The following is a 26,393-nucleotide window of genomic DNA, read 5'->3' as shown; positions in this document are numbered from 1 at the left end:
ACACAGCTGCAGTCCCAGCACTTGTAAGACTGAGGCAGGAGGATTTTGAATTTGAGGCCAGTTTGGGCTGCATAGCAAACTCAGAGAGAGACAGAGAACAAGTGAACACTGCTCAAGCCCTATCTGTGGCCAGGCTAAAGAATACACGAGAATAAACTGGCTAGAAAGGAAGGCAACTTGTCTCCACAGTGTGCTGGCAAACACAGCAGGAGTGAAGGTTCTAGCTCCTAAGAAACTCTCATCAAAGGCCAGAGGGAAAAGATCAATGAAAAAAAAGGGTAGTGGTTGGGGGAACCCAGCAAAACTGGAAACAAGGCTACATACAAGGCCAGGGCAGCCTTGGACTGAAACCTTCAGGGATACACTTGTGCGGCGTGCGTGTGGTACTGGGGATTGAACCCAGGGCTTTGTACATGCAAGAGTTCTATCACTTGAAACAACCCTTGTGGATTTTGTTTTGTTTTGTTTTTTGCATTTTTTTGACCTGGGCTGGCCTTGAACTAGCAATCCTCCTACCTCTGCCTCCTGAGTAGCTGGGATTACAAGTGTTATACCACACTTTGCTAGGGATACACTTTATGAAGTGACTCCCAGAAGCCAAAAGAATTATTTGCAGGGGATAAAGGCAGTCATGGTGATGAAGAATGTAAGGAGAAGAGGAGTAATGGTGGTCAGTCACTAGAGGAAGAAGCAGGGCAGACTTGACAAAAGAAATCTGTGAAGCCCTTTGACTTGAATGAAGGAATCTGACTGGGACCAGTGACAACCTGGGAATCACTCTAAAACTGTGCTAATTGTCAGGAATGCTGAGCAGCGTGTCACTGTCCTTGTGGCATGCTGCAGCTGAACCTAGGCAATACTCTACATTTTAGAAAAATCGCCCTCCTTGGCTTCTAATTCCTTCATATACACCATACCCCCAAACTAACCAAGCCTGTTCACCAGCCTCCAAGCTTCCTGAGCCATTCTCCCCCACTGTTACTTCCTCATGCTCTCCCCTAATCCAAATGCGATTCTTCTCCCACTCTGGGTGCTATTGCAGAACCTGCACTCAGCACAGCCTGCCTGCTGCTGGGGCTGCCAAGGAGTTTCCTCCGACACTTAGGAGGCAATGGGGACTCTGAGCTCTCCAGTCTTTCTGTACACGGGGAAAGTGACGAGAAAATAACTCTTCACTTCAAAAGGTATTTAAGTCCACCTGTCCTTCCTTCCCTCCCTCTCTCCTTCCTCTTCCTCCCTCCCTCCACAAACAAAAGGTACTCAAGTGTTACTTTTTTCCTCCCTCCCCTTCTCCTCTCCCTCTCTTTCTTTCTTTTTTGAGGTTCTTGGGATCAAACACCAGGGCTTTGTAAATGCTAGGTAAGTTCTCTACCACTTGAGCCATGCCCCTAGCCCCTGAAAGTGTTTCAATACATGGCAGCCGGGGCTGGGGAGGGATGAAGAGTGAGGCACTATTTGCTCTGGGTTTGCTCCTTCTTCAGTGCCTGGCACTGTGGGGAATGCCCAGTACCAAGCTGTCTGCATGGACTCGGTAATTGGTCAACCACCACTCGCTAGCTCTTGCCTTGGGGCAAGCTATGTATCTCTATGCTTCAGGTGTTTCATTGGTCAAATGGGGAGAATGGGTCGCCGTAAGGATTAAATGGGGGCTAGGGGTGCAGCTCAGTGGTAAGGAGTGCCTGCCTAGCACACGTGCGGTCCTTGGTTTGATCTGGCACCACAAAAAAGGACGAAGTGCATTTATGTATGGAGAGCATTTGCTGTGTGGCACAGGAAGGCACAATGGACACGTTAGGTGTTCTTTTCGTGCCTGCTAGTTTGCCGACCTGCTGGAAGCTCTGGTGCGCACATGAACCTTCTCCACAGCGTGCCCTACAGGGCCACCCCACCTCTGCTAGAATGTGCCCAGCATCAGGAAGTCTCCAGAGGCTGGGGCAGCCTGTTCTGTAAAGTCCACATAAAGGCTTTCCATGAGAAGCTGAAATTTGTTGCAAATTCTATCCCGACGTTGGTTCTGCCCCATAATATGAACCCAGAAAAATCTAACCTCTCTTCCATCTGTTTCTTCTTAGTTGTTTCCAACCAACCTGAAATAATCCCAGGTCTGTCTGCCATCCCACATATGACCGGTTCTGAAAGCCCAGGGCCTAATTGGTGTTTTGTTTTGTTTTGTTTTCTTTTACGGTATTGGGGTTTGAACTCAGGACTTTGTCCCTACTGGTCAGGTGCTCTACCACCTGAGCCACAGCTCCACCCCAGGTGGTGCTTTATACAATGGCATTTCCATCCTATCAGAGCACATATGAGCACACCTGAAAGCCAGGTCTTTTTCATATAACCTGCATCAGCACAAGGTCTTCTAACCAGCTCGTGCTGTAGGGTGTGGTTCCCTGAGAACTGAGTGTGTTTTAAAGGGCAGGGCAGGAAACGCAGGTAGCTTCAGGGAGGGAAGGACAGAAAAGGTGGCCACTGCTGCACGGGTGACAGATGCATCTTCATTCTCTTGATGGCTATGCTGAGGTGGCTGTCATTCCTGGTATTGTTAGGACAAATGCTACGATGCTAATGGAACTACATGTCTGAGAATAACCTCCTGATAGCAGCCCTCTCCTCCTTGGATGAAAATGAAAGCAATGTACTCACTGATAATCAAGTGATACAAAATGAAACAGCACAGGGGCCCCTTGTGATACTGTGATAGTCTGTATTTAGCTCATGGTAATACCTCATACTGATACAATTACATCACATATTTCAGATTAACAAGGGCTTCTCCCTTTTTCTTTCCCACACAAACATTCTGAAGAAACACAAATATGCTTGAATCTTCACCAACTCTGCTAAGGACCATTACGCCTCCTGCCCCTTTCCCGCAGATGAGGAAAATGACACTCGAATGGCTTAAATGATGAGATTATCATACGCATGTAGGCATGACTGAAGACAGGAAATAAGCACCAGGAATAAGGTGCTTTGACTCTTGGTCCAACACTATCCACACTAATTTTCTTAGAGCTAGCTGACTTCCTTTCTACTGCAGCAGCTGTTGTGATGACAGTCGGGAATTTCTGGATTTCAAGAAGCCATGATACGAATGGGGGAAACAGATAACGTATCTTACTGACTCTCCTGGGTGTTGATTCTCCCGGGTGTTGATTGTCTATCTCTATCATTTTATCTGGAAAACAGACCCCTTGCCCACCAATAACCACTTCCTATGTGCTCCTCCCCACAGTGGTCCGGAAGGTGTTCTTTTCTCTTAAGAATAGAGTATGAGCTGAAAGAAGCTAACAGTACTGAGTCACTTGAATTAGGGCAGGCTGGCCCAGACTTTACTTTGAGGGGACTCTTACCTCGACTGGGCACCTTATTTCTACTGAACGCAGCAGTAGGTTGATGTCCGTAGGGATGCATCCCCAATTCCTGGGCATGACTCACAGTTCCTAGCAAAGATTCAGGGTCCCCCGGTACACCGGTACTCAAGAGCAGAGGGCTGTTGTGGCAACTTTTGGTCAACGTATTTGAGCTCTTGCTGTCTGGAAAGCCGTCCTTGGCCCCTTCACACAAGCAGTCCTCTTCCATGCTCTCTGAATGCATCAGTGCCGGCTGATGAGCACACCCGTGGGACGGGGTGGGCAAGGACACCTGTGAGATACATTGTTGCGCCCTGATCTGTAGGAGATGCTGGGGGCTGGTGTGGTGGTGATACGAGTCAGCATTTTGATAAGATAAAGCCTGGCGTTCTGTCATACTCTGTCCCCCGAGGCTAGGAGCCAGGCTCCCAGCATCCCCTTGGTTCATGTGCCTGAACAATTCTTGATACTCTTGCTGCTGCTGCTGCTGCTGCTGCTGCTGCTGCCGTTGCTGCTGCTGCTGCCTTTTAATGAGCTGTGCAAACTCTGCTGGGGGCAGTCGAATGTCCGAGTGGCCGGTGAGCGAATGCCGGGGAGAGAGCAGTCCTTGAAGGATGTGGGGTACCTGCTGGTGTCTGGTATAGTCTGGCGGTGTGGGGGACAGCAGGGCCTGCTGTAGTGCCGATGTGGTGTAGTGTGGCGGCTGCTGGTGTGCACTGGGAGGGAAGGTGGGGAATTGGTCAAGTGGAGGGACTTTCAGGGCTTGGGTTGGAGGGAACCCCACTCCTGTTGAAGGGCTGTAGCTGCTGGGGGAACCCCGGGACTGGTCCGAAAACAGATGGGGGTGTAAATGCGCCTGGTCGTAGTTAGCAGGGGAGAACCGATTCACGTTCAAGCTGCAGACACAAAAGGGAGTGAGTACCAGGCATGTGTGTAACAAGTGCTCTAGACTTCCCCACTACTCTTTTCTTAGCAGTCCAGAGAACTGGGGTGTGACAGGGAAGTGGGGAATGTGTGCAACACTCCTACACGTCCCTTACTCACTTATTCGAATACTCCAAGGGAACTCTAAAGGCACCGGGAACATAATTACCTTGAAGACAGCAACCTGGCCTATCTAGGAACATCATCTGAACTATTAAGAGGCACCAATCTCTTAGAAGAGAAGGAAAGAATCTTAGAGGAATACACCAGGGAAACTGGAGTTCTTACACACTCCCTAATAGGCCTTTCCTCCTTTCCCAGCCATCAGGTAAAACGTCTTGCCATTTTCCTCCTGTCTCCTTAGCATTTTAATCCTGGGTCCATAAATAGTTTACAGGCTCATCCTAAATCCACTACCCTACTTTCAGAAAGGGTGAAACAAGAGCACAGCCTAGTCAGACCCATTCTCTTTGCTCACCCTGCTAAGGGGCTTCCTCACACCTGAACCATCTGGATAGAGGGCTGGGTGCCATAGGGCAGCCTTACCTGTGGGCCTCTGCACTGTCGGCACTCAGCTGCTTGGACAGGGGTGGGTGCCCATAGCTGAAGGTGGCCATAAGGTTGGCACGGTGCTGCATTTGAATCTGGCTGGCACTGGGGCTGATGGAGATGCCTCTCCCAGTGGAGCCTGCAGCTGCTCCCGGCATGGTGCTGAGCATGTCAACTGGCTCTTGCACTTGGATGGTCACCTGCTGTGACTGGGTAGGCTGCTGCATGCCCAAGCAGGTTAGTGCCATGGTGGGAGGAGGGGAACAATTCTCAGGCTGCTGCTGGAAGATTGCACTGCGGGAGGGTAAGCCTTGAAACTGGGAGGGGGATGCAGCACCTGGAGAGAAAGGGACCCCACAGTTACCAAGTGCCTGGCTTACCTGCCAGCTGGAAGTAAGGGAGCCATGAGGAGATTCACGTCTAGAAGGAGATAGCATCTCGAAGTCTCAAACTTTAGTTACATAAGACTGAACTTGTTGAAAAACACATTCCCAGGTCCTACCCACACAAGTATGACTTTGTAGGTCAGGGTGGATCCCCAAGAATTGGTATTTCCAACAAGTTCCTCTGAAAGCTGGTCCATGGATGATATCTGAATAGCTCACAAAGTTTAAATGTGCTTCTCAAACTTTAAATGTCCATACAAACAGCCTTGAGGATCTGATTAAAATGTACATTCTGATTTAGTTGCTCTGGAATGGAACCTCAGATTCTAGTTTGCCTGCCGATGCTGATAGTCCAAAGACCCCACTTTGAGTAGGAAAGGCCTACAGGCCAATTCAGAGGCTTCTCAAGGATGCTGAGAGAGACTGACAAGAGATCTAGATTGTGTGGTAGTCTCTGAAGACTCACACTAACCAGAGTCTAATTACTTCATCTCCATCTGAACAAGAGGATTCCCACATGCACTGTGGAGAATCAAACAGAGGGGACACAGGGAGGTTCCAGCTGCAGCCTGTTTGGTAGGGTTGGAGAGGATTTTAGGAAAAATCTAGTAGCAGTTGATTTATGCTGTGTTAGAGACTATTCCAAGTACTTTACATACATGTATTCACCTACTATTTATCATTGAGAAAGCTGAGGTATACAGAAATTAAGGAATTTACCTAAAGTTTCACAACCAAGAAATTGGTTGAAACCAGGATTCAAATTATAGGCCACACCCCTAAAAATTTTGTTATTTTGCCTTTCAAATGGTTCATGGCACCTAAGGCTAAAGGCTAAGATACTAAAACAAAACAAGAAAAAATAAAACCAAACAAAAAAAATAAGCAAACCAAAAAGACTAAGACAGGCATTTTCCCTATGTGGCATATAATGGTTCAGTCTGGACCTTCCACTCACCGTGAGACTGGATCATGGTACTGTTCATGGGAGGAGGACTATTACTTGGTTGCCTGAAGAGATGGTTGTTGGGGTTGTTGGGGGGTGGGCTTGAAGGCTGAATCCTTAACCTTAAAAATGACAAAATGGGTAAGTAAAGAAATTTCCAGAGGTGACAGACCATCTTGAGTTAAGTTTCATACAATACACACAAGTAGAAACTTCTTTTTTCTTTTTTTTAAAGTTTTGATAAGCTACCATGGTAGAAAACCACACATAAGCCATCTACCACAGTTGAATTAAATCTTAGCCACATCTGTTTTACCAGTCTTTCTTGCCATAGAGGCAGAATTCACTGTGGACCTGTGTCTGGTTTCCTGTGGTAGATGTCAGATTACATTGTTCATGGAGCTAAAAAATGAAGTGGCACAGGAAGTCAAAACTTCAGGCAGACTCCCTAACTTTCAACTGATTTCTCTGATTTTTAAGTAGATTCCTCCAAAATGAATGGTAAAGTTGGTCAATTTCTCCTATCAGTCAGGTCAAGGATACCCTGCTATTGAGCCAATGACTTCAGCAGAACACAAAGTGATCATTACCTCTGGAGCTGATGAGTGAGGAGGGCTGGCTGATTTTCACATGTAGCCTGAAGAGGTGGGGAAGGCTGAGGAGGACAGATAGAATCCTAAAACATACATGGGGGGGGAGGGGAGGAAAAGAATAATTATAAGCTTGAAGATTAATTAGAGCTATTCTTAGGAAGGGAAGAAACAGGAAGAACTATCTGTGACTCAGATTTATGCTTCAGTTGTTCATCAAAGGGTCTGGTTACCTTTACTGAGATATGTCAACCATAAATGTAACTCAACTTCACTTTGCCCTGAGTGTTCTCCAAAATGCACAGGCAAATCAGCCTGAGAGCAAACTCCAAGCAAGCTGGAGAAATCAAAGAGGGAGGGCCTACTTGAATTTGCTGCTGGAGAATTTGTTGGTGCTGCTCTTGCTGGTATAGCACGTGCTGCTGCTGGGTCTTCTCCAGGGTTCTTTCATCAATCTGCCCCCCGTACATCTTCTGCAGCTGCTCACACTCCTGAAGGGAAAGCAGTTAATACAGATGGGATGCAGCCAAGCCCACCCCATGCAGTGAGCTCAGCAGACGCAGATCTGCCCCAAGGCCTCATGGGCAAAAGAGCCGCAAGAGAAAAAGATGAGCAATTTATACAGGTATCTGTGTACTAATTATCCTCACACTCTGTTCTGTGCGAATGAATGGGAAAACACCACAGTGTGGAATCTGTGTGCAAAGCACATGACACTTGAAGCTCAATGATCAGGAAGGCGGTAAGGAAACTGGCCCTTCACAGAAGCCTGGAAGTACAATTCCTACCACTGGGGGGGAGCACCATTCCGTACTAACTAGAGAGTGTGCTCAGGTAGGGCAGGTTCTACTTAGACCCAGTGGCCTATATAGAAAGGGGAGTGCCAGGGTTGCTTACAAGTAACTTCCCTGAGCTGGGCACGGGGCTCATGCCTATAATCCCAGCTACTAGAGAGGCAGAGACCAAGGGGATTGAGGTTTGAGGCCAGCCTGAGCAAAAAGTTCGCTAGACTCCATTTCAACAAATAAAAGTTGGGCATGGTGGCATGTGGCCATCATCTAAGCTATGCAGGAGATATTAACAGGAGGATCACGGTCCAGGCTTGCCTGGGCATAAATATGAAACTGTATTTTAGAAACCCCACTAAAACAAAAAGGGCTGCAGGTTTGGCTCAACTGATAGTGTGTCTGCCTGACAAGCATGAGGCTCTGAGTTCAAATCTCAGTATGGGCAAGGGAAAAAAAAAAGAGAGAGAGAGAGAAGTACCTCCCCTGGTACTTCCCACTGAAATCCAAGCTCAGAAATTCCCTTCCAATGAGCCCATAGAAATGGGAGAAAAGTTTAGTCCCTTCCCTGGGGAAGCAAGTTTGATCCTGGGGAGAGCTGCACATAGCAAGAAGTCAGGAGAAAGCACTAGAAAGCTGTACTTTTTAAGCCATAGAACTGCAGGGTCCCTGCCATGAAGAGGGTAGAAAGCTCAGCACCCCGGTCCTCCTGCAACACTGGCCTCTGGCACCCAAGCTCTTCCAGAGAGGCCTGCCGTCTCTCCCATTACCTGCTGCAACTGTTTGATGCTGCTGTTGTTGCTCAGTTTTTCCAGGTGAGCTTTGAAGGCCTGGATGCTTGCAGCCCCATCTGAGAACCGGCGCACAGGGGAGAAGCGCTCCGTGGGGAGGTGCAGGGTGTTGGAGTCCTTGTAGGTGGAGCTGAATACACGGGAAGAGAAGGTTAGGGCTAGGGCTCAGGGTTGTGACCAAATCACATAGGGACTGCTGTTCCAGACGACACAAAGATGGCTGGCTGCATGTATAGCTCTGCATTTATGCCACTTCCAGTGGACGGTTGCTTCCCTAGCCTGCTTCCCTTTAGAGGGATCCAGGTACTCATTTTCTGGCTCCGCTTACCTTCGGTTGGTCTACTTTCCAGGCCTGGAGAGGTCATGGGATTACCTACATCCAGTTCTTGTAAGTACACTACAGCAGATGGAAGTTCCTCAATACCGCCAGGAGCTCAGTTTTTGGCATCATGTCTCTACCTGGTGCCTTTAGAAATCTAAAATCCCCAGTGTGACTACTGTTTTCTCCGTAGTAACCTCTCTATAAGAACCACAGCAAAACTACAGTCAGCACTGTGGTCAAAGGTCTGGCCCGGAACTCACAGTTCTGTGCTAGAAAAGGGAGGGTGGAGGTTGGTGTGGAAATGGGGACTTCTGATCCCAGGATGGAGACGGCACATTCTTCAGAAATGTGGGCCTCAAGATCCTGCACGTATCTTGTGAACACAAATGAAGTTTCCTACCGTGAATGCTAACTTCTCAGGGCAGCAGCACCCACCCAGCCTCCACTGACAGGATCACCATATGTGTTACCTTCGCAGACCCCCACCCCCAATCAGAACACAGACAGCATCTTACAAAAAGCAAGAACAAGTTATCTATAAGGAATGCCTAAGATGGCATCAGGGCTAGAAGCTAACACCTATACTTGTGACCTAATCAGAGAGACGTGAGAGATGTTTATGAGTTGGGGCAAGCAGATAAAAGACTGCCAAGGCAGCATTCCAGTAGCTGATGGAAAGGGTCAGGGCTGCATATCCAGGGCAGAGACAACATTACACTGAGCTATGGATAAAATGATGGATCAGCTTGCCAGTGATCATTCTGGACTGAAGCAGAGCCATAGCTAAGGAAGCAGGTTAACAATCAAGTTCAAATACAAAGTCGACAGGGAAGGACTGAGGAGAAATGATGACTATGCAGAGATGTCAAGAGAATTCTGGCAGCAGGTGAAAGCCCTTTAGCCTCTTTTCTGTTTCAGACTTTACCTGAAACTTGACAGAGTAGTGCACTGATGAAGTGAGCATGGATACATACTTGTTTCAATAACACCAAAGACAAATGACTTGCAGGTACACAATCCAGAAACAGTGATCATGAAAGCTGATTTCAGGAGCATGATCTCAAAACTTATTTTTTCTGTCTCTGCTTCAGATTTTTTTTTTTCAGTTGAAGCAAGCACATATAATTTTCTCTAAAATTTGACTCCTATGTTTTCAATATTTTCAGGAAATGGACACATTTCTGACTCATTCAAGCTATGTTCTTCAAGCAGTCAGTATAGTCTTTCTGCACAAAAACCATTCTCTCCCATCACAGCAAAACATCCCAGGTCCAGGTAGTTCATGACTTTTTCAGAAGTTCAGGTTGTAAAGAGATGAATGCCCAGGTCAGCCCAACACTGTGACTTCAGAGGAGCAGTTCAAGGGAGTCGCGCATTTTAGAAGCACTGTTAGTAGCAATTGTGCTTGATTTAATTTTTATTAGCAATCACGTGCAAACTCAAGACACCTCACATTTGGCTAAATGTCCACTACACTCTCCAAACAGAGACCTGGTTCCCCAACTGGATAGAATCCATCTTGTTTTAATTTTTCTTAGTTACACTTTAAATTTTTTTAAAAAAATTTAAATCATACACTTCCAGGAATAAAATGGTTGATCAGAACCCCTCTTCTGTCTCCATAGGAGACTTCACCTAGTTATACCCCAAAAGAATAAGAATATATGCTCTTCTTTAATCATTTTCTCCAAAAAATGAAAGGAATTTAATAACGTATCTAGGCCATCCATTTTCAGTATTTTTAAGGCTTTGGGAAGTTTCTCTTTTGCCCTGAAGACTAGCTTCAATCTCTTGTGTTGCATATTTGTACAGTGACCCCATCAAGACATTCTGGGTTTACACAAATGCCCCATCGTACGCAACCTGCCACTTAGAAAGCATTTGTTTGCTTCTGATTCAAACTGCCTTGGCCACAGAAACCTTTGAAATACTACCAAGAGTGTTCACATGGAAACAGACAGCAGACAGATTTCTAGCAGGCAAAGCCTTGACAATTATTACAGGCAGGATGGGTATCATATAGAGTTGTGGGCCAACACAGTCTTCCTTTAGCAATAGATGTCAATAGAATATAGGGTCTGTGACCAAGGCTTATTGGAAGTGTGCCGAGTATGTTTCTCTGAAAGAGAAACTCTTGAGGACCACTGACAACTAAGTGCAGAAACTCAGATGATGTAAGCTGAACAAAAGACCCTGACAAGGGCAGACAAACCAAGTGTCAGAATAGAGGAAGGAAAGATGGAGATGAGAAGAAAATAAGCATCTTTTAGGCATGAGTGTAGAGTCCAAAGTTAGTAGAAGTCTCAAGGAATGACAGGGGAGAAGGCAGCTCCCGACAATCATCAAAGTGCTCTTTGATGTGTACTAACAATGGAGATCCTGAGAGATTTTCATTTGAAAAAACTGTCTTTCTGTGTTATCGGTTTTACTTGAGAATCTTCATTCTTGCTACAGCTAATAGATCATTTTTTCTAAATGATTCAGTCATTTATAAAAGCTTATCTTCTTTTGTTGAGTTCCAACGTGGCACTAATTATTTCTGGGTCTGCTCAGAGTTCACCTGTCTCTGATGATTACCCGATGCCCAGTGTGTAAGCAGCACAATAAAAACACTGTAGCAAGCTTGGCAGTGTGAGCTGGTTGCAAGCTTTCATGACGACACACATACAGACCCAACTTCCTTGGAATCTGACTACTTTTCACCCTTCCCAAGTAAGACTGATTTCACTAAACCCCCCAAAAAGTGAAATGAAATAAGCTCAAGCAATTGATGGTGACTTGGAAAGTGTGGCCCGTGAGCTCAGAGACAGCTTCAGAATGGACATAGCTGAGACTTCTATCATCAAGGTATTCACAGAGGACAATCATCTTTTTACTCTAGCCAAATTTCATTTCTTCATTGCCAAGTTAACATGGATTCAATGATGTTTTCTTCCAGAAAATGAATTGTAAATGTAAAAGAAATCTAGCAAAAGATTTTACCATTAGAGTACTGGAAGAACGCCTTCTAGGCACCCACTCAAGAGGATGGAGCAACCCTGCTCTGCCATTCCCCAGGGATGTGACTTCCTCATATCCAAGCTGTTCCTCGGGGTAACATGATAGGAAGTGCTCACTCTTTTGAAGATGATGAATTATTAAAGTTCAAGTCTATTGATACTGCTACAAACCCTCTTGTTTCCAGTCGTCTTCTGAGAGCTTTACTTCCTTGAAGGTCTCAAGTTCAATTCATCTATGACTCAACATCTAGAATCACGGGAATCACTGCAGACAATAAACAGGTCTGCAAGGTAACGGGAAAGAAGAACCTGGTATTGTTCCAGGGCCCAGTAGAAAACCTTTGCCCTGTGTGTTGCTTAGCACCCAGACTGAGAAGATTAAGTTCAGGAAGACAGCTGGCTTCTACTTAGAGCTAGTCACCATCACTGGGAGACTAGTCAGAAGGGTGCCTGTCCAATGAGCCTCAAGGAGGTCACGCTGCCATGTGCTACTCACCGATGCTGATCAGGTGCCAGGTGAGGAGGCCAGACCCGGGGACGGAAAGCCTGCTGTCCTAGCTGCCGCTGCAGCTCCGGCGGGATCTCAGCTGTAGGGTTGGTCATGGCCAGTGTATGTCTTTTGGACCTATTTGCCAAGTACCTGCAACAAGCAGGAGCACATTTCACAGTAAAAAAGACAGACAGGAATATTCCTCCATAAGAAGCAACAGAAGTTAACCAAAGCTCTCAATGAAACAGTGCCAGAGCTCCAAAAGGGCTCCATGGCAAACAGATCCCTGAGTGGATGGAAGCAACACAGGCCTAACTGGCCAACAAAGTTGGTTTAACACTGAAGTGGCTGAATTTTGAACCTAAGAGCAGCCCATTGAAGAGAAGAGAAAGTGGATCTAGCTCACAAAGATGGATTAACTTTCTTTACTTCATTCTACTCAAAAGAAGAATGTGTTTTCTACATGTTAATTTCCCTCCAAATTTCCAAAACACAGTCAGAGGAAATGAGTTCTAAGGCCTACTTTCAGAGATGAGCCAAGCGGGGACATTCAAAAGAACTACGATCCGTCTCTCAGTCCTGTGGGCCCCAGGTTTTGAGGCTGTCTTTACTGCATGTCACAGAAAGAAGACCCTTTCATTTGGGGATAAGTGAGTTCCAGAACCACTTCTTCTTTCATGCCCTGTGATTATAACTCAGCCATCAGAGAAGAAACACTGATGTTGTCCCCAGGGGACCGACATTCTGTACAGGATGAAGAAATAAAACCATGTGTAATGTTCAGAATTGTTTTTAGGGAAAAAGACAAGGCAAGAAAACGGAAGAGTTTCCCAAGCCCAAGAGTCACAAGCTGGTGACTTTTACCCTGAAGCTCGTCCAGGCCCACACTTAATCAACACCATGCCAGTCTCTTTCATCTGGCTGATGGCTTCCTCGCCACTGCTGCTCTTCTTGAGCATTATTCATTGCCATTCCATCAAAACCAACGGGCATGCTACCCTTTAAAGAAGAAGGAAAAGCTGGAGAAAGTAAAGTCTAAGACATAGAAGATAAAATAAAATGTTGCTGCCCCTTTCATTGTGAGAAGGCAGAAAGTCTACTTATTTCTCATTTCTTCCCAATACCAGTAGGTCCTATGTGTAACCTTATGCGCCCTGTTAAAAGCAAACTATGGAAACAACAGTGTGAAGGCAAAGAAAAGTCACCATGATTTTCCCTCTATTGGCTAAGCTGTAGCAGGAGCTGGCCCACCTGCCAACACCCCTGTTCACCATGGTTTTCTTCCCACATGAAACCAGCTTTTTTTTGAATAGCAGCTCTCATACAGAGCTCCTAGGAGTAGGAAGACAGTCCTGGCCAGCAACCATAAGGTTCTTAAAAAACGGTCTTGTTTCATTACTAACTACCTTGCCCATTTAAGCTAAAATCAGTTAACAGACTGTAATTAGTGATATGTAAAGTTGCCAAAGAGTAAGCCATCGATCATTTAATACCCATTTGATAAAGACATCCAAAGTTTCCCCAAGAGCCCATGAAAACCATTTTATTTCAACTTCCCTCGAGAGAAAACATATAATTTTGAAGAACACCTGTGTTTGTGGGAAAAATACATGCTGGATTCTGGTAAAACCCCCTCCCCAGAAAATAAGAAAGACAAGTCCCACAAGGGGCATGCGTGTAGCTGAAAACCAGGGCTAATGGAACTGAGGTCAAATGAACAGTATAGCATGCCTGGAGGTCACTGCTGTTCTCTGTGAGTTAGGCATCTCTCAACAAGGTTCTGCAAACAATGGATATTTACATCTGTGCCTGGCCCGCATCCCATATTCTTTTTTTCTCAATATCTTTGTTGGTACAAGGGAGTGGAAGAAACACACAGCAAACAGTACAAGAGGTATTCATTCATCCTCCTGGAAAGGAAGAGTCCATGCCAGAGGTCCATGGCCAGACTAGCCAGGATCACTGTCATCTCAAATTTCCAATTCCTTTTGAGTAAACAGTTCTTGGCAGGTAGGAGCAGGCTTTGTGCCTTGTGAATACTATCAGAGTTGCAATATGAAGGCAGGGGGGCAAGGAAGGAAGGAGGGAGGACAGAAAGTTCTTATGGTTATTGCTGTCACTTAGGGGACTTCCAATGGCGCTTACAGAAATGAAATTTTCTGGGTAGTCTTCTGTTACTTCCATGTGGGGAGGAACATGCCATCTGGCTTGAGCAAAGAGACCACACAAATGTTGAAGCTGCACTGTACCACCGCCTTGGGCAGACGTGACCTTTCGTTGGTGGCGGGGGGCCTGCCCAAGGACGCTCTGCAAGCACTGGCGGATGCCACATTACCTCTGCACAGCCTCCTGATCTGGCTCCCCATCCGAGCTCTCCTCGTCCACAGGGGTAACTGCTGGCACTGCCTGCAGAGAGACAGGAAGGAAAAGCTCAAGGTGGCAGCTTGTTCTATAACACCCCTTCTTCTAGTAACTGGGCTTGGGGCTAGGTTTTCTGTTAACTTTCTTGTTTACAAAACTTTTCTAGAACCTCTGAATTACACAGAACTTTAATATACCTACTTTTCCATTTTCAGCTTGCTCAGGTGATATTAACTTGGATTTCTTCCTCTATTCATCTTCATTCATTCAAATACCTGGATGCCTACTATGTTACAGGATAAAATTTGAATTTATACATATAGCCCTTGCCCTCATTTTATAGTCTAATGGAGGATAGAGATAAGTAAATAGATAATTACAGAAGTATGACTGGGTCCTCTACACAGGGTGCCTGGGAATTAAGGAAGGTATTCTGGAGGAGGTAACTCCTAATCTGAGGTGAAGAGTACACAGGAGCTAGCCAGGCAAAGAGGAAAAAGGTCATAGGCTTCGAGAAAAGAGAAGGCCTGTGGGTGTCTGAGGATTCAGAAATATAGGAGGAGACTGTCCATCTAGAAATGTCAAGAAAACTGACCTGTGATTTCATACTCATGTTATTTCCCAAGTTTAATGATTTTTTAAAGTATACTTTCACACGTAACATATAAATGCAATTCAGTGCTTTAAATTAGTTATCACCCACTAAACATATAAATGAAACGAGAAGCACCACACGTGCAGCTGCCTGTTCCCTCCCCGAGTGAGTGCTGGGTATTCTTGATAGCTTTTTTTTTTTGGTGGTAATGGGGTTTGATCTTAGGGCCTCACACTTGCTAGACAGGTACTCTACTGCTTGAGCCATTCTGCCAGTCCTTTTTTGTGGGTATGTCTGAGATAAAGTCTCACAAACCATTTGCCCTGGCTAACTTCAAACTGCAATCCCCCTGATCTCTGCCTCCTGAGTAGCTAGGATTACAGGCATGAGCCACCAGTGCCCAGCTACAAAAAGGCATTTGAAAAACATGGATGATAATTACAAAACAAAAAACATTTCTCGAGTAATTCCAGTATTTGAATACTTCTAGGTTTCCAGATCTTTTACTATAGTTCTGTAAGGGTGAACAGTTAGGCAGGAAGTGGCTGGCTATAGCTGAGGCAGGAGAGGAAAACTAACTAGTTACAAATGGCGTTGAATGTCACACAAAGAAGTTTATTTTGAGAAAGGCAGTGGTGAATCACTAAAGGATTTTAAGCAGGACCATGATGTTGTAAGATCTGTATTTGTGGTACTAGAGTTTGAACTCAGGGAGCCTATGCACTTGCTAGGCAGGCACTCTACCACTTGAGCCATTTCACCAGCACAAGATGTATATTTAAAAAAAAAAAAATCTAGCCTGGCACCAGTGGCTCATGCCTGTAATCCTAGCTACTCAGGAGGCAGAGATCAGGGGGATCATAGTTCGAAGCCAGCCTGGGCAAAACAGTTCACGATACCCTATCTTGAAAAAACCCATCACAAAAAGGGCTGGCAGAGTGGCTCAAGGTGAAGGCCCTGAGTTCAAACCCCAGTACCCCCCCCAAAAAAAAAAAATCTAGCTATGCTTAGTTCCAGGGTGAAAAAGGATGGTGGGAATCAGGGACAAGACTGGAGTCAAGGAAGCCAGTTGCCAGTTTGCAGACCCTTTGTTACTCTGGGCAATGGATGATGGTGCCCTAAGTTAAGGAAAGGGCAGTGGAAATGAAGAGAAGATACTCAGTTTGCAGGTTATATAATTAATTTGATAGAGGAAATAAGTGAGAGGGAAGAGTTAAAGATAAAAATCCACATTCCAGGCTTGTGTAACCAACGAGGAAAATGATATTCACTGATACCCAAAGGGAAGAACAAGTTTCACAGACTCATGACAAATTTGTTTTGGGATGTGTCAAGTGAAAATTGTGTGTACTAAATCTATCAAGTAGGCAATCATACAGACAGATGTGTACAACCAAGCACCTGAGTGGAAAATCACCTGAGTGGTGACTGAAATTACGGTAGCGGACAAGCTTGTCCAGACAGTATGTGAAGTGAGATGAAAACAGGGCCTAGGATAAACTCTGGGCTTTGTCAACGTCAAAGAACAAGCAGAAAGGAAACCTGGAAAGGAAAAGACAGGCAGGAGGAAAACAAGGAGTATATTGTCTCAGAAGCCAAAAAAAAAAAATATTTCAAGGGAAAAAAATGTCAACAATGACTAATAGAGTTGGGACATCCAAAAAGATAAAGATTAAAAATGTCCATTGGATTTATCAACAAGAACTTGTTAGTGACCTTGGCAGACACAGATCCAGTGGACAGAGCAAGTCACCCCACTTCCCATAGGGCTGTTCCTAATCCTTCCTAACCAATATTGACCCTGCCTGTCCCTGAATGCCTCTGCCACCTAACAGGCTATGTTATTCACTGTGGCACTTAATCACACATGGCCTTTTACCAGAATTCAAATACTTCTCCTCGGTTGATCATGTCTTCCCATATCACAAACTCAGTATGTCAACAACTATGACGCATAATTCTTGTTTCCTGGACTACGGTTTGTGGCCCAAGGACTCAGGCCAGTCCACACATCATTTTGTTACCAATTTATGAAACGATTAAATACAGAAATCAAAAGTAAGCTTCTAGACATACTTATGACAATTTAGTGGGGTGATTTTGTCTGTTGAATCAAATAAAAACTTTAGACTTGTATTTTCATTCTTCCAATCATTGACTTTTACTGTATTTTACAAAAGTATCAATCCATGATGCACTGAAGTGGGGGGAGGGGAAGTCCTCAACTACAGAGAGTTTAAGAAGCACTCTCTTAAATATCTTGAAAGGGGTATGGATACAGCTTAGGTACTAACCGTAAGGTGGGTGCTATCTTACGGTACTATGAGAATGCATGAATGAATGAGGGACCTATGACAGAAAAATAACCAGAAATGAACAGAACCTAGGGAAGGAAAAAAGATCTTTGAGTGCTGCCGTCACAAAAAATGATGTGGCTGCGAGACACCAACAACTAGGCTAGAGTCAAATAATCAAGTGATTCAGGTTTGAACAAAGAGTTAGTGAAATGGTCATTTTAGAAGTCAGTCTAAAAAGCAATTAACTCCAGAAAGCACAATTTGATTCAACAGCCTTTGGTCAGAGAAGTTTTCCGTAAGCAGGCTGAAGCTGGGCTACTGCCACCTGCCTCAAGGCAGCAGAAGTGCAGCTAGACTTAGCCAGGGTGCCCTAAGTGGCCTGGAGGCTCCTGGAGGAGGAGGCTCTCCAGAAGGTCTGGGTAGAAATGATCTGGTGAAGTGAAGAAGCCAGTCAGAAATAAACTCTGAGAAGTTATATTATTCTAAAGAAAATGGGAACACACTGAGCATCATAAGTTTAGAGAAAGAGGAGATTCAGACATTTAGGATGGTTGCCAGTGTTAGACCCATGGCCTCTATATCAAAAGCCCCTAAAAATGTCAGTTGGTCTCTTTGTTGCTACTCACTGGTGTCATGGTGACAAGTGGAGAGGGTCCCCGTGGGCGCTTCAGCAGTTGCTGGGCATGCAATTGGATGTTGGCTCCTCCATCTGATGCCCTCCGGCCAAGGGGGCCCATTCCATTCAGCAGCTGTAGGGTGGGTGGCTGTAACAGAGACTGCTCCTGCCAGGACAGCAGGCAGGATACACTGGTGAGATGGCGGTCAAATAGGGGATAAAACAGTAGTCCTCTATTCAAATCAATGGATGCTTTGGTTAAGATGTGGACTAGAGAAATCTCTCATCACCCAAGCTGCTTTACAAGAAGGAAATTAGCCTCCCCTAGAAGGAAACCCTCAGAGTCTCTCAAAGGAAGCTTAGGTTTGTCTCTTCTGGAACAAGTCCTCCCCCGTGTCCAGTTACCTTGTACTCAAGCTGCCCAGTTGGTTGCAAATTTTGCATGGGCAGCAGGTTGTGCATGAAGTTCACGTTAGGGGCCACCTGCAGGAATGGGGCCTGTGGGTTAACACCAGGAAAGCCGGGGAGGAGCTTCTGCAGATCGTCCATCACCTCCGTGCTGATAGAAGACAGGCAGACAGAGAGGTACAGTTAATATTCTTACACAGAAGTGCTTACATCCCCAGACTGCTGGCACTGCTATGCTCAGTATGGTACTTTTATTTTATTTATTTTAACTTTCTTCCTAAATTTGTTTTTCTCTCTAAGATCCCAAAGCAAAGCAGAAGTCTAATGTGTGGAATTTGACTCTGGGCCATTTCACTACTTGGGTCCAGAGGTTGCTACTCTTCACTGACCATGATGTAAAACCAGCAGCTCTGAGCCAAGAGGCAGCACTGGCATGGGTACAGCTCAGGTTTTCAAAGCCTGGAGGCGAACAGCAAGTTTCTAGAGCGCATAGGCTATGCACTAAGACAATGGCTGCCTGAAGTAGTGAGTGATTCATCAGGGAAGGAATGCAATTATTCCTGTCAGCACTGACAGGATAGATAAGTACTGGATGTACGGGGCTGTCATCCTACAGCAGTAGGCTTTGCGGAAGAATTTAAAATTAGAGATCTTTCCACTAACAGCAACTCAGGACTCCACCTCTTCAGAGCTGACACATTCTGCAGAGCAAGAATGTTCTCTTCTTTGCCTGGTCGATCATAAACCAGAACAAGAAACGAAAAGCAAGCAAATGAACAGGCATGGGAGTCCTCTTTGGAAGTCCACTCAGAGAAGAGTTGTTCATATGAAAACCAGCTTTGCTCCTAGTTGAACTCTCAAGAGAAGTCTTACCACAACCTTCTCTGCTCAGGGAAGAAAACATTCAACAATGGGGTAGGCTATTTTCAATGCTCAGAGTCTTCAACTCCAGAACAAACAGGCCTTAAGTCCACTTTCCTAGTGCAAGGGCATAGGGGAACACCATGACAGACAGACAGCTTCGGGAAAACTGCTGTGTTTTTACATTCTTTCTCACTTACATTTTAACTGTATGCATACATAAATTATACCATATTACTTTTCTCCCCTTCCTAGATGAATTTTGCAATAGAACATGTGGCAGACAACATCTCTAAAAGCTGTCAAACTTTTAGCTGGGCTCAAGTGGCTTATGCCTGTCATCCTAGATACTCAGGAGGTGGGATCAGGAGGTTTGTGGTTGGAGGGCAAAAAGTTAGTGAGACCCCACCTCAACAATAAGCTTGGCATGGTGGTGCACACCTCTCATCCCAGCTACACAGGAGGCATAGGTAGGAGGATCACAGGCAAAAAAAAGTGAGATCCTATCAGAAAAATAACTCAAGCAAAATAGGACTGGGGGGTGTGGCTCAAGTGGTAGAGCAGCTGCCTAGCAAATATGAGTTCCTGGGTTCTAACCTGAGTACTTCCAAAATATAAAAATAAAATAAATAAATAAAAGCTTTCAAACCTTAGATGAACTTTGAGGGCTATTCTCTGTGAACAAATCAGACGACTGCACTCCTGTGGGCAAAGGTACTATCAGTGTCCTCTCTGCAGTACTGTCATTAACTGGCAGATGGTTCCTAAGAGCTCGCCAGCCACCAGAAACACTTGGTAAGATTTCAGTTAAATCAGTTCTGACCCACTAGGGTCCGAGATGTGTTGAACAAGTGTCTTGGCTCCTTATTTAGAGCTCATTTGGAGGACACCATGAAGTAGGAAAAATGTGGACTGATAGTTACTGAAAGCCAGGTGGGAACTGTTTGCTTGGGTGGTGGGCAGGGCCTGTTGCCCAGGCACTCACCGGGGGTCAGCCACACCCACTGTGTGCCTCCTCATTGACAGATAGCGGACCAAGGCTTCAGGGGAAGGCTCTTCGCCCTCATCACTGTCCAAGTTCACGGTTCCGTCCGGCTGAGGTGGAGCGAAACACAACTGATTAGAAATAGAGGAGTGGACACGGGAAACACAGTGGTTTGAGCTGAAAACGACCAGTTGTTGGTACTTGCCTCCACAATTTGGTTCTCTGGGTTGATGAGCTGCACCTGGGGGACGTTGAGATTCATAGCAGTGCCTGCCGGCTCCGCCTGGAAAGCAGGACATATGGGGACACACATACCTTAAACATTACAGGGAAATAATGATAGCTTTGCAAAGTAGTCTTGGTTGCTAAAGTCTTTGGTTCCTCTGCTCTTAGAAGACACAGTAAGGAAGCAATCTTTAGAGATAGTATCTCCCAATGATTTGCTATTTCTTAAAAAAAAGGAAGAGAGAAGGAAAAAGACTATTTGTTGCCATCTGTCCTCTGTCAAAGAAAGGAGCAGATGTTGATTGGTCTCTGACACAGGAAGAGATGACAGAGTATGGACAAACAGGAAACTTTCTTGATGTGGGGTTGGTGAGCAATGGCTAACCCTTACCCCTTGGTGTTACTTGTCCTGAACTAGGTCATTGGAGATATTGCCCACCTGGATATTGACTGGTGCTTGAAATGCCATGGCTCGGGGCATGCTAGGAAGTGCTCCGAGACGCAGGGTTTTATGTCTCTTATGTCGATCACACAGCAGGCTGTAGATTGCACTATAGTGATCATAGGCATCTGATCTTAATGACTACCAAGAGAGAAGGGGAAAAAGTAAAAAACCCTGATGAAATGGCATGTCAATGACCAAAACCCTTTCCATAATACCAGCGGAAGACCAAAGCAGCTTCCTTCCTTCCTTCCCAGGCCCAGGAGGGGCAGAGGAAGAGGAAAAAGGAGGAAAGTGAAAAGACCCACGTTCTCAGAAAGGAGAGAAAATAGAAGAAGCAGACAGAGGAAGACTGCTACATCTCATTTTGTTCTCCATGCCCTCCTAGATACCTGTAGTGTTCGCTCTTTGTCCAGTCCCATGTCCTCCATGGCTAAAAGGACATCCTCATTCAGGGGATCCATCTGTCTTTCTTCCTTCAGTTGCTGACATTCAGCTATTAACTGTAACATGAAAAGAGGCAAAGCTGTCAGGCCCCCAACTACCTACATCAGTATGGTATAGCATATATAATGACCAAGCTGTTCCATGTCCCCTAGCTGAGCACTTTGGGGGTCTCAGACAAAGTCTAAGCAAGACAGCACTGATTATCAGCTGTGAGAAGACAAGGGCTCCCTATTCTCTGAGCTCCGTGGGCTACCTAGGATGGCTATAATGATTTAAAATAAACATACTACAGATGCCACTGAACTAAGCACATGAAAACCAGAGCTAGGAGACATGCCCATGGGTGACAGAGCTGCAGAACTGTGGGCTGTCATCTCAAAAGCCAAACAAACTACAATTTTGGGACAAATGGTAAGGAACTAGTATCACCATTCTCTGACAGAGAATGTCAGCTGGTTATTACAGCTCTTCCTGCTTAATTTGCTTGCTGCTTTAGTAATACACAATACTGGTTGCTCATGCCCATGTGTTCAGGCCATGGCCAGATTACACTCACATGCAGAAGAGACAAATGCAGAAGAAACTGCAATAGTTCTAAGAAGACCTTCCTGAGTCTTGGGGTGGCCAGCTTACCCTGTCAAAGTTGGGATCCGCATCTCCTAGCTTCATCCACTTGTGCTTGCAGATCTGCTCCATTGAGAGGCGTTTATTTGGGTCTAACACCAGCATGTGACGGATCAAGTGCTCACATTCTGCAACAGACAAACAGCCTGCCTTCAGTCTCTTCTGAGGGAGGCGCTGATGGAGCTGAGGCACCAGAAGCAAGGCCAGCAAGTAGGTTCTCAAGCTACCTGCTTCTTATTTTGTCTCTCATATTCCTTGATCCTTATCTATTACAATGCTTACTCCAGGAGAGGGTGGGCAAAGAAGAGAGAGAGAGATGGAAAAAAATAAAATCAAATGTGGCAGTCTGGTCAATGCCTTCACTAAAAGTCTGGCCAGAAAATTCTGGGGATAATCTGTGTATTTCATTTATTTATTTCATGTGTGGTCCAATTTAATATACCAAATGAAGAGTGCAATGTCATTGAAAGAGATTTAGTATCTTATAAGGTTCTCAAAGTATTCAGTTCTATCTTCCTATATATTATTACATGCATATTAATCATGGGTTTAGGTCTGTAGTATGTCTCTTCAATACTCAGGGAATTTGAAATTTCTGATGGCATAAAGTGTGTAGGGAGAGAGGAACAGGCACAGGCTGCCTCCACCAGACACTGGGATTCAGCTAGCCTTATTTAGAACTTCCTCGATGTTAATTAAACATTACAGGTACATTAGTCTGGGCTGTGAGATTCAGATCAACAGGTATTTCTCTCTGGGAACTCATACTCCCAGGTAATACTTCAGAGAGAACAAAGGTTTCAAAACCAAGAAAACTACATCCCAATTTCAAAGGCACCATCTATTTCTGTTTTCTCATCTGTAAACTAAGGCACAGAGGACCCCAGGGGAGCAGTAGTTGTATGATGGTGATGGGGATGATGACAAGACACAGTACTAACACATTCTTCTAAGTGCTGTCAATTGTTACTACCTCAGTTAGCCCTGCAGCAATCTTAGGAGGAATGTATGATCACCACTGCCATTTTAGAAAGGGAGTCCACTGTCACATGGTTATCAAGTCAGCTTTCAAACCAATGGTCTAACTCTCTACCTGGTGCTCGTAACCACAATGCCAAATGACCACATATTGTAGAGCTATTGGGGGGCAAAATCCCTGACCGTCAATTCAAAGCCTTCATCTCAGTCACCATCAGCTCTTCCTTAGATGACTGCAAAAGTTTCCTAACTGCTGTTTTTGCTTCCATTCTTCTTTCATTACATCCTACTCTCCATAGAGAACCAAAGGGAATTTTCAGAAGCAAAAGTCTGGGCCCATCACTACCTTGCATAAAATGCTATAGTCTCTTCCCATAATCCTCAGTATAAACATCCACAGGCCTAAGGGCCTTGCCTAGTCTTTGCACATGCTCAGTAGCAATTCTATCCCTAGTGGCCTTTGTACTTGCTCCTTCCTTTAGCTGGCATGACACTCCTCACATCCCCTCAAGGCTGCCTCCTTGTCAGTCAGGTAAGAGCTTAAATGTCACTTCCCTGGAAAGCTCTTCCCTCACCACCTTAACTAAGGCAGGCCTCCCATCACTCTCCATTATCCACACGAATTTTCTTCACACAAATGATTTGTGAAATAATCTTGTTTCTATATTTATTTGTTTATTGTGTAACTCCCCGCCACAGCATAAGGCCCATGTCTTTCTTACTGCCATACCTAACATATAATACCCAATATCGAAAACAGGATCTGAGGAATATATGCCAAATATATGCACAAATAACTTTTGCTGGGCATGGTGGCTCATGCCTGTAATCCTAGCTTTATAGGAGTCCAGGCTAGTCAGGGCAAAATCACCAGACTCTACTCAAAAAAATATATTTAAAACATAACTAAAAGGGTTTGCACAGTGGCAGTGGTAGAGGGCCTGCCTAGCAAATGGAGGCCCTGAGTTCAAACCACCAAAAAAACCAAACAAACAACAAATAACTAAAGCAAAAAGGGCTGGGGGATGTGGCTCAAGTGGTAGAGTTCTTGCCTAGCAAGCATATGGTCCTGAGTTCAAAAACAGTTACTGCCAAAATAAATAAATATTTATTGGCTATTTAATTTAAAAAGATTACATTTATGAAAATGTAATCTTTTATTCCATTTAATCTTTACACCAACTCTAAGTTAGACACTACTGCCAACCGTTAAAGTACTCAACTGCAAAGTAATGATGAAGCTGGAACTTCAAAGCTATGCTCTTGACTACCATGTTAGTTGTATTCTGGAAGATATAAGTTCTGTTTGATCTATTTTTTCAGGGTGAATTCAAACTCTGCAATTTTTGCATCATTTGGTTCATACCATTCTACACCTCTGTCTTGAAAGGAATACTAAGAGTAATTAAAATAAATTTTTCTTGTGCCAGGTGCTGGTGGCACCTGTGTATAATCCAAGCTAAGATTATCCAAGATTAGGAGGATTATGGTTCAAGGCCAGCCCAGGCAAAGAGTTCAAGAGACCCCATCTCCAACCCCCCTCTCCCCCAAAATGGACTAGAGGTGTGGCTCAAGAAGTAGAGTGCCTGCTTTGCATGAAGCATGAAGCCCTGAGTTCAAACCCAAGTTCCATCAAAACTTTTTTTTCTTAATTTTTAGTGTATTCTAACTTCAAAAGTAAATAAAGTCACTAAATCGGAGTGATTTTATATCAGCTATCAATTTGTCTTGCTATGTGATTAGAAGTATATTCAAATGCAGTGTAGCTCTGAAAGACCGATTTCTACAGCCCTGTAAGAGGCTATGCTATCTACAATCCCAAGTCTTATTAGCACATGTTTCCAGAGTACTGAGGCTGCATTCCACAACTTCAGCATCGCTGTCAACCATAATGATGGTCTGCAATTACTTATGAGTAAAAAAAATGTTTCCAATTTAAAAAGTTGCTAAAGACCCTTGTGTAGGGAATGTTATGAAGTTGTTATTGCGGCCTCTAGGTGGCACTCTTCTGTTTTCTTTTGGTCTTTCCACACAATTTAGTCATAAAATCAGAGGACCAAGGCCAAATGATGTTTGGTTGCAGGCTTGCTTTAACACAGAGATTTCTTTTTCAAGGCAACTTCCTTAACAACAACAACAACAAAAAACTCTGCCATAATAAGTCCTAATTAAAAAATGTATCTAGTACAATTAGTACAATTGCAGGATCTTGGAACTTCTATTCAGCCATCCTTAACCACCATTTGGCCTTAAATGCCTTGAAAAAGCTCCAGAAGATTTTGTAAAAGAAATTACACACAAACACAAAAATGTGCACCTAATTTCTGACTGTTCAAGGAGCCAAAGAAGCTGGCCATAGATTCCCCAAGTGTCTACAGGTCCCAGGTTAGGAATTCCTGGGAATTCCTCTTGTCAATACGGAGGTCAGGAGCTTTCATCTTGTCTATCCTTCATAACATCCAACTTGCAAAGGAGCGTGGGCCTAACACTTGTCATCTGTTGCACAGACGGTAGACTAGGACGAGACGCAGAATGCTGGAGTGGCACCGCCAGTTCACACTTTCCAGTGTCATACAGTTCATGACATTACATGCAAATGAGATCTGAATACCCTGTCCTAACCTAAAAAACCACCATTGGCCACAGGACAGTCACCTTAAACGAGTGGAGAGAAGATGGAGCACCAGATCAAAGGGCACAAAACATCGACTTTGCCAGACGCCATGCGTGCTGCACTTTAATGTCTAGCATGGCCCCATCGTCATCCCCTCCCAGAAGGCAGAGCCTTTGATGCTGAATGAGACTGAAGCCCTCTGGGCCATGCAGGAATACACTGCTCTGCCCGTGTGCCAGAGAAGCAGCGTCCCTTCTGAGGCTGCTTTCATCTGCTCCGCACAGACGCCAAGCAGTCTCTGCAGTGAGTTCACTGTGAGCCTGTGAAACTCAATCTGCCAACATGGTGCTAAGTGGAGAATGCGCAGTGCAGGCCTGGCTGCTGCTGACAGGCTGTACATGACTCGGGGAGGACGAGCTTCTGTATGACGGGGGCCTAGAATGGGAATGACAACTTCCAGGGTGATTTCAACAATTTTGTTTTATTTTATTTTATTTTTTGTCTGTGATGACGATTTTCTCAAAGAGGCTGAAAAGTTTTGCGTGAGAGGGAAAAAGTAAGGATGCGGCAGGGATTAAAACTCAACTTTAAACTCATTAAAGGCAGTTTCTGCCTCCAGGTTCCAGGGTAGAAGAAGAAGTGAAATAACTTAAGAATTTCCTGATGGAAACTTTGAAAGCGTGCCACCTGAAGACAGGGTCAAAGCCATGAGGCTGATTTATCCTGGAGCAGAGGCGTGGATAGGAAAGGAGACGCTGGCTACTCTTCAAGTATCTGCAGGTTTTCACAAAGACAAAGTGGGTTT

At 44.9% G+C, this 26,393-nt stretch overlaps 1 protein-coding gene across 8 annotated transcripts in view; it reads right to left on the bottom strand.

Moving 5' to 3' along the window:
* Positions 1-26,393, bottom strand: part of Sik3 (SIK family kinase 3) — a 216,062-nt gene that overhangs the window by 11,771 nt on the left and 177,898 nt on the right. For 3 of the 8 annotated variants that reach the window (XM_020184314.2, XM_020184313.2, XM_074066674.1), the window contains 15 exons: positions 22,006-22,124; positions 21,318-21,428; positions 20,923-21,066; positions 20,464-20,541; positions 20,259-20,368; positions 18,410-18,563; positions 18,015-18,170; positions 14,471-14,541; positions 12,142-12,285; positions 8,304-8,454; positions 7,114-7,239; positions 6,749-6,834; positions 6,171-6,280; positions 4,824-5,163; positions 3,354-4,249 (listed from right to left, as the gene is read on the bottom strand). In XM_020184314.2, the coding sequence (XP_020039903.2) occupies positions 3,354-4,249; positions 4,824-5,163; positions 6,171-6,280; positions 6,749-6,834; positions 7,114-7,239; positions 8,304-8,454; positions 12,142-12,285; positions 14,471-14,541; positions 18,015-18,170; positions 18,410-18,563; positions 20,259-20,368; positions 20,464-20,541; positions 20,923-21,066; positions 21,318-21,428; positions 22,006-22,124 (2,796 nt within the window). The remainder of the gene's footprint in view (positions 1-3,353; positions 4,250-4,823; positions 5,164-6,170; positions 6,281-6,748; positions 6,835-7,113; positions 7,240-8,303; positions 8,455-12,141; positions 12,286-14,470; positions 14,542-18,014; positions 18,171-18,409; positions 18,564-20,258; positions 20,369-20,463; positions 20,542-20,922; positions 21,067-21,317; positions 21,429-22,005; positions 22,125-26,393) is intronic. The other 5 variants (XM_074066673.1, XM_020184318.2, XM_020184320.2 and 2 more) reach the window with 5 other exon arrangements.

This window comes from Castor canadensis, chromosome 2, assembly GCF_047511655.1.
Source record: "Castor canadensis chromosome 2, mCasCan1.hap1v2, whole genome shotgun sequence".
Lineage (NCBI taxonomy): Eukaryota > Metazoa > Chordata > Mammalia > Rodentia > Castoridae > Castor > Castor canadensis.
The sequence above is the reverse complement of the archived record's forward strand: the minus strand, read 5'-3'. Positions and strand labels throughout refer to the sequence as shown.